We start from the raw sequence: 12507 nt of genomic DNA on the forward strand, positions 1-12507 counted from the left end.
AGACGGCGCACACTACACACACACATCCTTTGCTGTGTATAGAGCTGAGGACACACACACGCACACACACACACATCCTTTGCTGTGTATGGAGCTGAGGACACACACACGCACACACACACACATCCTTTGCTGTGTATGGAGCTGAGGACACACACACGCACACACACGCACACACACACACATCATTTGCTGTGTATAGAGCTGAGGACACACACACGCACACACACACACATCCTTTGCTGTGTATGGAGCTGAGGACACACACACGCACACACACACACATCCTTTGCTGTGTATGGAGCTGAGGACACACACACACACACACACACACACATCCTTTGCTGTGTATGGAGCTGAGGACACACACACGCACACACACACACATCCTTTGCTGTGTATGGAGCTGAGGATACACACACATACACGCACACACACACACATCCTTTGCTGTGTATGGAGCTAAGGATCAAATCTCTCGACCCGGAGGATTCTACTTTTATGTGTCAAAAGTGAAACCTTTACTGGACCTTTCTAGTAGTGTCATTGTGGAGACAGAATATACAGTGGCTCGTCGGTTGAGTGAGCAAATGAAGGTCTCGTCCCCACCCGACGAGGGTAATTGGACTTCCACAAACCTCTCGAAGCAATGCCGAGCGTGATGACAGCGCTGGAATGCGTTTTGACTTTTGATGCAAGCACTGCACTCTGTGAGAACTCGTTTTCCACACTACAGAACATTCAGATCATTGTCTCAGCATGCTTCATCGACGAAAGACCAATTTAATTAAGTTGGCATTTGAAAAGGACTTAACAAAGAAATTCAGGGAGGAGTGAAAAGACTGCCATTTGAGAAGATTTCACTCTGCAGCAAATCGTCGCCTGCTGCTCTACTAATGGTGAGGTTGTAATATTATGCTGGCTCCCTAAAGCCCCATGTTAGAACCGAGGCTGAGACAGCAAAACAAACTGTAATAACAATGTAACGTTAATACTCGTTATTAAGATGCTTGATGATTTAGGCCTACATTATTCTCCCTCTTTATTTTGGATCACAATGTTGTCCATGATTTAGGCTAACGCAATCTCTTTTTATTCGCTGTATAGGCCTATGCTCTGCGCAATAGTTGTCCTGATTTAACTGTTTCAATACGAAATGTGTTCTGTTGATGCTGTTAGACGTGTATGAATTCAAAGTTAATTTGGGAGGTGATTGAGCTTAATGTTATAAGCTACCATACAATGGATTTAGGCTGTTTTTCAGATGATGCTTTGCGCTCCCCTTTTTATTTTCTGTATAAACCGTTCTGCACAATGGTAGGCTAGTTGTCCATGACTTACCTGTTTAAATACCAAATAAAATCAGTTATACATGAAGACCTGCATGAATTCATTAAATGTTCATTTGTATAAGTGTATATATACTATTTTGATCCTGTGAGGGAAATTTGGTCTCTGCATTTATCCCAATCCATGAATTAGTGAAACACACTCAGCACACAGTGAACACACAGTGAAGTGAAGCACACACTAATCCCGGCGCAGTGAGCTGCCTGCTACAACAGCAGCGCTCGGGGAGCAGTGAGGGGGTTAGGTGCCTTGCTCAGGGGCACTTCAGCCGACCCTACTGGTCGGGGTTTGAACCGACAACCCTCCGGTTACAAGTCCGAAGCGCTAACCAGTAAGCCATGGCTGCCTCTAATTTCATAATATTTGGAAGATAATTAAGAAAATGTTACATGATGAGATGTATTTAATTTGCCGGGTCTGGTTGCTGTATTCTGCTCAGCTTAGCGTCCTAGCAAGCCATGAGTAAGCTGTATTAGCTTAGCTTCCTAGCAAGCCATGAGTAAGCTGTATTAGCTTAGCCTCCTAGCAAGCCATGCGTATGCTGTTTTAGTTCAAGCCATAAAATGGTTACCGTTTGCATCAGACTGCAATAGTTTATTTCAGCAATATGTCTCTATAGGAGTAATCAACGTGTGCACTCTTTCACTTTCCTACAGGACTCCTCCCCCAGCCTGTCCCTGCTGGTCACCTGCTCAGTAGAAGGCAATCAGACACTATCTGGTTTATCTTGCATGACAAATATGTTGTATCCATTAAATTCAGAATAAATATTCTGCAAGGTGAATAACCCATATGATGTGTAAGCTATCTGCCATATTGTAGCCCAATGCTTTGTTGGTGCAGAAAAGAAGCAATAAATAGGCTACGCATCATTCAGAAGATAGATAGATAGATAGATAGATAGATAGATACTTTATTGATCCTAAAGGGAAATTCAAGAAAAGGAGCACTAGGCTACGCATCATTCAGAAAAGGAGCAATAAATAGGCTACGCATCATTCAGAAAAGGAGCACTAGGCAGCAAATAATTGATCCATTTCACAGCACCTAGCATGGCACTTGACCTCCCAGCTCCTCTCGTGGGAATGGATAATTTGTCGTCCTAATGCAGCTATAATGTTAATACTCTAGTTGGTGATTCTAATGCAGCTATAATGTTAATACTCTAGTTGGTGATTCTAATGCAGTTATAATTTTAATACTCTAGTTCAGTGGTCTCAAACTCACGGCCCGTGGGCCAAATCTGGCCCGCGTCCGGCCAAATTCCGGCCCGCAACATATGTCAAAATAATAATGTAATCCGGCCCTTGAGGGTATTTTTAATTGCTACAAACAACGATACTGATTAAAATAGACGATAGTTCCAAGTACGGTGACAAATCCCATTTGTACTCTCCTCCACTATGTGCTAGACATCCAGAGCTTGATTCAAACCCAAAATCGCTGCACACAGTGTTCAGGAAATACTTGTATTACACGCGAGAAACACAAAGATGTGCATTTGTAATGACGCGGAAGCGATGCAGGCCATAGTTTTGCACAAATTGAAGCAGAAATAGGCCTACACCAAATGTTTGTGTGAGATGAAGTCTTAGGTAGGCTATGTTATTCACCTATTCTGATTCTGAAGGAGAATATCCTTTTGGAGATTATGATCGATCGCCTATTGACAGTGATAGTCACGCTAAGTCCTGTGAATGGAGGTGCGTCTTTGCGAATATACGACGGTGTCCACTAAGCATACCATGCTTATTTCGACCCTCTGCCCAACGTAGCTTGTAGGTTGCAGTGGTAATCATGATGATAGTGTCTGTAATGGACGTGGTACAGACAGCAGGGCTAGTAGAAATAGGGCTCTGAACTACAAAGTCACCCACGATAGGAACTGATTTGACCAGGATACTTTATTGTAGGCCTTGTGGTTATAGGCTAGTAATAGTTTACTATTGGTATACATCTTAGGTGTTTTCCTGTTAATTTGTTATGTGGGTAATATGACAAAAGTAAAGTAAACCTGCTCAAATATGTTCATCCAGCATTTACTGAAAGGTGCATAATTTGAGGTGTTTGCCATCCAGTGGCAAATTAGATGGGTAAATTTACCCCCTTCATAAACTTTTTGTTTATAGTCAAATATTTTACATTTACAGTAGGACTTTATCTCTGACCACTTTCAAGCCATGGCCTTTTGAAATTTTGATATAAAAACCAATGGTGTTGCTTTCTTAAACCCTGGCCCTAGTTTGCCAGGTTTAAAAAAGTTAAGAGAAAAATATTTTTATTTGGTGTGAAACACACACATAGACCTACCTGTTTTTATGCTTTTTTGTTTGTTTTTATAATTTGTATTAATATTTATTTTATCATTATTTTATTTATAAACTAAGGTTGCTAGCACATGTGTCTAAAATAGATAAAAAGACTTGCACTTTCTGTTTGTAGTTTTGTGTTTGAAAATACAGTATTTGAAAAAAACATTGCATTTTAGGAAATAGTTGTTGTTTTTTTTGTATTATTCTTTAACACTGACGTGGCCCTCCAATCAGATGACATTGGCAGAAGTGGCCCCCAGCTCATTTGAGTTTGAGACCTTTGACTCTAGTTGGTGATTCTAATGCAGCTCTAATGTTTTATATAATATATATATTAATACTCTAGTTCAGTGTTTCTCAAACTTTTTCAGATGAAGGACCACTTAACCAATAAAAAAGAAACGCACAGACCACCGAGCTAAAAAAAAAAAACTTCAACAGTATACTAGCCTACACGATAGGCCTGCTCACTGAGCCACCTTGCTTATTGTCTTTGCACTTTGCTATTGTGTCAGAGGATTCATATGATTTAAACTGGCATATCTTACATAGATAGTGTTGCAAAACTGTTCGGATTTACATACAAGTTGGTTCAATATTGCAAACAACTCATATATATTATATTTTACCACATCTGCTCGCGGACCACTTGGGATAGCTTGCGGACCACCAGTGGTCCCCGGACCACACTTTGAGAAACACTGCTCTAGTTGGTGGCTTTACTCGTCACATGCACATCAGCCATCTGCATCTGTAGAATAATATAACACTGGCCCGCACTTACCAACACCAGCCACACACACACACACACACAGCCATGTTGCTGCACCTGTACAATAATAGACTGTAACACACACACACACACACACCAACACTAACCTCAAACACCAACACCACACACACCAACACCAACCACCAGTGTTTGGAATAACGGCGTTTAAAAAAACGGCGTTAGGTAACAACGTTATTTGTTCAGTAACGAGGTAATCTAATTAATTACTTTTCCCGTCGTTACAACGCCGTTAACGTCTTCATACTTTAACATACAGACAAGTGTGTGATCTCGTTGGAAAGCCCCACTTCTGCGGTCGTGCAATAAAGGCTTCTCGCTGCTATAAACAGTTGCGGAGCAATGTAACAGAGAAGAAAGGGTGTGTTTTTTGACGCACTTTGCGTCAATTGGCTTCGAAGGGTGAAAATCTCACGTACCCCCATTTGGGCACCACTGAGCGATGCCGCGTCGGTGTTGTGGTCATCAACTGCCCTTTTTTTTTTACCCCCCGAAAAGTGGGGGTGCGTTCGCACCCCCTGCACCGGTGCATTCGGGCGCGCTTGCTGTAGACGATAATGTTTCATGTAGGGTTCATGTCAGTTAATATAAATTAACATTTAAAAACATGTTATATATAAAAATTATATAATTTTTTTCATATATAAGTCGCACCTGACTATAAGTCGCAGGACCAGCCAAACTATGAAAAAAAGTGCGACTTATAGTCCGGAAAATACGGTATATACATTTTGAAAGTTATGTAGCCTACAAACACCTGTCTGTTCTACTCAATTCAACTGGCTGCTCAAAACTGCTCAAAAAAAAACAAATTCTTTGACATATAGCAACTTTTTTTTAACAGTAACGCAAATAGTTACTTTCCCTGGTAACGAGTTACTCTTATCATAGAGTAATTCAGTTACTAACTCAGTTACTTTTTGGAACAAGTAGTGAGTAACTAATTACTAACTAATTATTAACTAATAACTTTTTTAAAGTAATGTTCCCAACACTGCCAACCACACACCAACACCACACACCAGCAGCATCGCACACACACCAACCACACACCAACACCACACACACACACCAGCACCACACACATACTCACACCAACACCACACACACACACCAGCACCTCACACATACACAAACCACACATCAACACCACACACACACACCAACACAACACACACCAACACCACACACACACACCAGCACCACACACATACACAAACCACACATCAACACCACACACACACACCAACACCACACACACCAACACCCCACACACACACCAGCACCACACACATACACAAACCACACATCAACACCACACACACACATCAACACCACACACACCAACACCACACAGGTCAGGGTTTACAGACGCTGCTCTGGATCTTTGCACCTCGTTGTACTTTCACAGGTTAACCCTTTAACTCTTTCACAGGTTAACCCTAACTCTTTCTAAAGACGTTTTGGAGCATTCACTTGTACACGCTGTGTTATAAAAAGGAGCTTTATTGAAATGTGTGTGTGTTTTGTCTGTGTCTGTTAATAGAAAAGGAGCTCATTTTATTGAAAAACATTTGACATTTCTGTACTTTTACGTTGGGTTTGTATTTACAGCATGCATGATACATCCATCAGCAGTGTGTGAGTGTGAGTGTGTGTGTGTGTGTGTGTGTGAGTGAGTAATGAGTGTGTGTGTGAGTGTGTGTGTGTGGAGTGTGTGAAATAGTGGGAGTGTGTGTGTGAGGATGAAAGTGAGAGAGGGATAGAGAGAGGTTAAGAAGAGGTTTTTTATGGTATGAGGAACTTGCAGATAATCCCTGTGTGTGTGTGTGTGTGTTCTGAACTGTTTTCATTCCTGATCATATGGTGCCAGGTTTGACTCAAATCTTCATGCATTCACATAGTCCAGTCAACAGTACTGTGATGTGATGTGATGTGATGTGTGTGTGTGTGTGTGTGTGTGTCTGTGTGTGTGAGTGTGTATAAGTGTGTGTCTGTGTGTGTGGGTGTGTCTGTGTGTGTGAGTGTGTATGAGTGTGTGTGTGTGTGTGTGTGTGTGTGGTGGAGCTTGACCGCAGTTCACTATGCGATGCTGTGTGTGTTCAGCATGTTAGACTTCATGCTTCTGGGGCTGATGTTGTTGATGCTGCTCCTGTTGCTAGTGGCTCCTGAGCACTGGGCATCTTGTGGGCACTGGGCATCTAGGCACTGGGCATCTTGTGGGCACTGGGCATCTTGTGGGCACTGGGCATCTCGTAGGCACTGGGTATCTTGTGGGCACTGGGCATCTTGTGGGCACTGGGCATCTTGTGGGCACTGGGCATCTCGTGGTGGGTGGAGGGTAATGCTGGGTGAGGCGGAGGAGGGCTTCGCGGCTGGCGTGGCGGTGATCGTCCCGGCGGAACCACGTGCTAGGAGCAAGTAGATGGCGGGTCAGACACCGCGTTGGTGGTGCAGAGCCACAGGGTGCTCCTTGACCCGCGTCAGCAGCTGCTGGGGCCCAGCATGGACCCGCCCATGCAGATCTCGTCAGAGTGTCTGGGAACACGGTGGTGTGGAATGGAAGAGAAGCACCACGAAGAACACGCCCACCACCACAAACACCTGTGAAGAACACGCCCACCACCACAAACACCTGCACAGGAACACAGGGCACGAGTGAAGAACACGCCCACCACCACTTGCACCTGCACAGGGAACACAGGGCGCGGTGGAAGAACAAGCCCACCACCACAAACACCTGCTTTTTTTTGGGAACACAGGACGCAGTGGAAAGAACCGCCCACCACCAAAAACCTGCACGGGAACACAGGACGGGGTGTGTGTGTGGGTGTGTGTGAACACAGGGGGCAGTGAAGAACACAGCCCACCACCGCACACCTGCACAGGGAACACAGGGCCGCAGTGGAACAAACCCACCACCACAAACACCTGCTGGGAACACAGGGCGCAGGTGGAAGAAACAAACCACCACCACAAACCTGCACAGGAACCTGGGGGCACAGTGAAGACAAGCCCACCACCACAAACACCTGCACAGGAACACAGGGCACGAGTGAAGAACACGCCCACCACCACAAACATACCTGCACAGGAACACAGGGCCGCAGTGGAAGGACAAACCCACCACCACAGAACCTGCACAGGGAACACAGGACGCAGTGTGAAGAACAAGCCCACCACCACAAACCTGCTGGGAACACAGGAGACCCCGGGCCACGTGTGAAGGAACAAGCCCACCACCACAAACACCTGCACAGACACAGGGACGCAGGGAGTGAAGACAAGCCCTGCAAAACCTGCACAGGGAACACAGGACCGCAGGGTGGAAGGGCAAGCCCACCACCTGGAAACACCTGCGCACAGGGACACTGGACGCCAGGGGTGAAGAGTGCAGCCCACCACCAAAAACCTGCACAGGGGACACAGGGACACAGTGAAGAACACGCCCACCACCACAAACACCTGCACAGGAACACAGGGCACGAGTGAAGAACACGCCCACCACCACAAACACCTGCACAGGAACACAGGGCACGAGTGAAGAACACGCCCACCACCACAAACACCTGCACAGGAACACAGGGCACGAGTGAAGAACACGCCCACCACCACAAACACCTGCACAGGAACACAGGGCACGAGTGAAGAACACGCCCACCACCACAAACACCTGCACAGGAACACAGGGGGCCTGGTGTGTGTGGGTGTGTGAACACATGAACACAGAACTGTGTGTGTGTGAGGTGTGTGTGTGAACCCAGGGCACGAGTGTGTGATGTGAACCTGAACACCTGGGGAGTGGAAGAACACGCCCACCACCACAAACACCTGCACAGGAACACAGGGCACGAGTGTGTGTGAGTGTGTGAACACAGGGCACGAGTGTGTGTGTGTGTGTGTGTGAACACAGGGCACGAGTGAAGAACACGCCCACCACCACAAACACCTGCACAGGAACACAGGGCACGAGTGTGTGTGAGTGTGTGAACACAGGGCACGAGTGAAGAACACGCCCACCACCACAAACACCTGCACAGGAACACAGGGCACGAGTGTGTGTGTGTGTGTGAACACAGGGCACGAGTGTGTGTGAGTGTGTGTGTGAACACAGGGCACGAGTGTGTGTGTGTGTGTGTATTGAACAAATAAATGTGAACACAGAACGCACCGGTGTGTGTGTGTGTGTGAACACAGAACCTGGGTGTGTATTGTTGTGAACACAGGGGAACGAGTGTGTGTGTGTACAGAACGCGTGTGTATGAGTGTGTGCTGAACACAGAACCTGGGGTGTGTGTGTGTGTGTGTGACACAGAGCATGAGTGTGTATGAGAGTGTGTGTGAACAGGGACACTGCAATCTGTGTGTGTGTGTGTTAACACAGAGTACAGTGTGTGTATGAGGTGTGTGTGACATGGGGGTGTGTGTGTGGTGTGTGTACACAGGGCATGAGAGTGTGTCTGGTGTGTGTGTGTGTAATGAACACAGGGCACAGGAGTGTGTATGAACAGGGCACAGTGTGTATGTAGTGTGTTTGTGTGTGTGTACACAGAGGCATGAGTGTGTGTGTGTGTGTGTGTGTACACATTACACAGAAGACATGAGTGTGTGTGTGTGTGTAACACAAGAACCTGTGTGTGTGTGTGTATACACAGAACACAGTGTTTTATTATTAGTACACACAAGTGAACACAGGAGACATGTGTGTGTGTGTGTGTGTGTGTACACAGAACTTTTGAGGGTGTGTATGTGTATGTGTGTGTGTACACAGAACCTGACCGTGGAGCACTCTGTGTGTGTATGAGTGTGAGTGTGTGTGTACTTTTTTTTTATGTTGCATGAGAGTGTGTGTGGCAGATGTGTACTTGTTTTTATTATTATTGAGTGAGGTGAGTGTGTGTGTGTGTGTGTACTTTTTTTTGTTTATGACTGTGAGAGTGTGTGTGGCGAATGTGTACTTGTTTTTGTGTGTGAGTGAGTGAGTGTGTGTGTGTGTGTGTGTGTGTGTGTACTTATTTTTGTTTATGACTGTGAGTGTGTGTGTATGCTTGAATGTGTACTTGTTTTGTGTGTGAGTTGAGTGAAGTGTGTGTGTGTGTAGGCTGAGGTAGGTATGAGTGTGTATGTGTGTGTGTGTGTGTGGAGTGAAGTGTGTGGTGTGGAAGTGAAGTGTGTGTGTGAGGTGAGTGAGTAGAGTGTCTAAAAGTGAGTGTGTGTGTGTGTGTGTGTGTGTCATGTGTGTGTAATTAAGGTTGGTGAGGAGGTATGTGTGTGTAGGTAGGTGAAATTGAGTGAGTGTGTGTGTGTAGGTAGAGTGTGTGTGTGAAATTAGGTAGAGTGTGTTTAGTGAGTGAGTGAGGTAGGTGTAGTGTGTGTGTAAGGTAGAGTGAGTGATTGTGTGTGAGTGAGTAGAGTGTGTACTATGTATGTGAAGTGTGTGTGTGAGAGTATGAGTGTGGAGTGGCTATTAGTATGAGTAGGTAAGAGTGAGAGTAGAGTGTGTGTTTGTGTGAGTGTTTTGTTTAGAAGTGTGAGTGTGTGTGTGTATAGAGTGTGCTTATGGAGTGTGTACTTTTGCAAACTGTATGTGGCAGAATGTGTACTTGTTTTGTATGTAAGGTATATAAAGTGAAGTGTATGTGTGTGTGTACTGTATTTTATTTATGACTATGTAGAAAGTGTGTGTGTGAATGTATACTTATTTTTGTGTGTGAGTTGAGTATAAGTGTACATGTGTGTGTTAATGAGTGGGTGAGTAAGAGTATGTAGATGTGTGTGTGTGTGTGTGTGTGTGTGGGTGAGTGTATGTATGAGTAGGTAGGTAAAGGTGTGTGTAAGGTAGGTAGTGGGGAGTGTGTGTCTGAGTGAGAATATGTGTGTGTGTATGAGTAGGTAATTAGAGTAAAGGTGAGTGTATGTGTGTAAAGTGAGTATGTGTGTGTGTGTGTGTGAGTAGTAGAGTATGTGTGTGTGTGTGAGTGAGTAAGAGTAGAGTGTGTGTATGTGAGTGAAGTGTGTATTATGTGAGAGTGAGTGAGTGAGAGTGTGTGTTTTAATTATAGGTAAGTGTGTGTGTGTGTGTGTGTGTGTGCAGTGTGTGTGTGTGTGTGTGAGTGAGTGAGTTTGTGTGTGTTTGTGTGTGTGTGTGAGTGAGTGAGTGTGTGAGTGAGTGAGTGAGTGAGTGTGTGTGTGTGTGTGTGAGGTGAGTGTGTGTGTGTGTGTGTGTGTGTTTGTGTGTGTGAGTGAGTGGAGTGAGCAGTGAGTGTGTGTGAGTAGGTGTGTCTAGTGGTGTGTGTGTGTGTGTGTGTGTGTGTGTGTGGTGGTGAGTGAGTATGTGTGTGTGAGTGAGTGTGTCTGGTGAGTGTGTGTGGTGAGTGAGTGAGTGTGTGTGTGTGGTGAGTGAGTGAGTGGTGTGTGTGGTGGTGGTGTGTGTGGTGGGTAGGTGTGTTTGAGTGGTGGTGAGTGTGTGTGTGTGTGGTGGTGATTGTGTGAGTGAGTGAGTGTGTGTGTGTGTGTGTGGTGTGTGTGTGGTGAGTGAGTGAGTGTGTGTGAGTGAGGTGAGGTGTGTGTGTGTGGTGAGTGTGTGTGCATGAGTGAGTGAGTGTGTTGAGGTGAGTGGGTGTGTGTGTGTGTGTGGTGGTGAGTGAGTGAGTGTGTGTGAGTGAGTGTGTGTGTGTGTGTGTGAGTGAGTGAGTGAGTGTGTCAGTGTGTGAGTGGAGTGAGTGAGTGTGTAGTAATAGTGAGGTGTGTGTGTGAGTGAGTGGGTGTGTTTGAGTGGTGAAGTGAGGTGTGTGTGTGTGTGTGAGTGAGTGAGTGAGTGTGTGTGGTGGTGGTGTGTGTGTGGTGGGTGTGTGTGTGGTGGTGGTGGTGTGTTTGGTGGTGAGGTGATGTGTGTGTGTGGTGGTGGTGATTGTGTTGGTGGTGAGGTGTGTGTTGGCTGTCAGTAACCAGTGAGTGTGTGTGTGGTGGTGGAGTGGTGTTTGTGTGGTGTGTGTGTGGTGGGTGTGTGGTGGTGGTGGTGTGTGTGTGTGTGTGGTGTGTGTGTGTGGTGTGTGTGTGGTGGAGTGGAGTGTTTGGAGTGGTGGGTGAGTGTGTGTGTGTGTGTGTGTGTGTGTGTGTGTGAGTGGTGAGTGTGTGTGTGTTTGTGTGTGTGTGGGTAGGTGAGTGAGTGAGTGAGTGAGTGTGGGTGGTGTTGATGATGACGGTGGGTGTGTGTGTGTGTTTGATATTGTTTTGTGTTATTGTTATTGAATTGAATTGAATTGAGGTGGGTGTTATTGTGTGGTGCTGGTGGGTGTGTGTGTTTACGGTAGTATTGCCTTTAGCACAGTTCTCTGTTTGTTGTGAGATGGTTTGCTCTGGTGGGGGTTGCGTTAAGCGGTACAGGGGTGCCTTGCTGGTGGACGTGTGACACCGCCATGAGGCAGTCAGTTCCCCAAGTGGCGCCTGGCATGGCACACACACTTACCTGCTTCTGTCAGCATGTGCCTGCTTATGTATGCTTACTCTGTACACACACACACACTAACATGGCGATTACTGTGATCATCATGCTGCTTGTACACTTGCCTGCCGCTGTGTGTGCAATGCTCGGCACACACACTCCTGCAGCCTCTGCACAGTGGTGCACACCACACGCCTGCTTGGCAATGCACATCCTGCCTTGGCAGCACATACTACCTGTATGCTGTACCACCACACACTGCCTGCCTGCCTGCACACACCACCACACACACACACACACACACACACACACATGCACACATATATACAAAGAAATACACACACACACACATGTATACAAAAGAAATACACACACAGGGGTAAAACAGAGATCATCCTTGGGGTGATCAGAATAGATAATCTGTTATAGTGTGTGTGTGTGTGTTTGGGTTTAGGCGTATGTATTCATAGGCCTATAAAGACTCTTTCAACTGCAGAAACAAACATTAGAAGTTCCTAAGGCATTTCCTGAGGGCTGAAAAGCAACATTGAGCTAACAATGTACATTTAGGACTGTGGAGCCCAGTGCAGGAGGAAAAGCGCTAATACAGC

At 45.9% G+C, this 12507-nt stretch overlaps 1 protein-coding gene across 1 annotated transcript in view; it reads right to left on the reverse strand.

Annotated features, from left to right (window-relative positions):
* Nucleotides 1-6534: 6534 nt before the first annotated feature.
* LOC125309801 (P2Y purinoceptor 13-like) overlaps nt 6535-12507 on the reverse strand; it is a 17408-nt gene continuing 11435 nt past the window's right edge. Inside the window, 2 exon segments of the mRNA XM_048266916.1 lie at nt 6535-6863; nt 6999-7056. Coding sequence (XP_048122873.1) covers nt 6535-6863; nt 6999-7056 — 387 coding nt within the window.

The sequence above is a fragment of the Alosa alosa genome, chromosome 16 (genome assembly GCF_017589495.1).
Source record: "Alosa alosa isolate M-15738 ecotype Scorff River chromosome 16, AALO_Geno_1.1, whole genome shotgun sequence".
In the NCBI taxonomy this organism is placed as follows: domain Eukaryota; kingdom Metazoa; phylum Chordata; class Actinopteri; order Clupeiformes; family Clupeidae; genus Alosa; species Alosa alosa.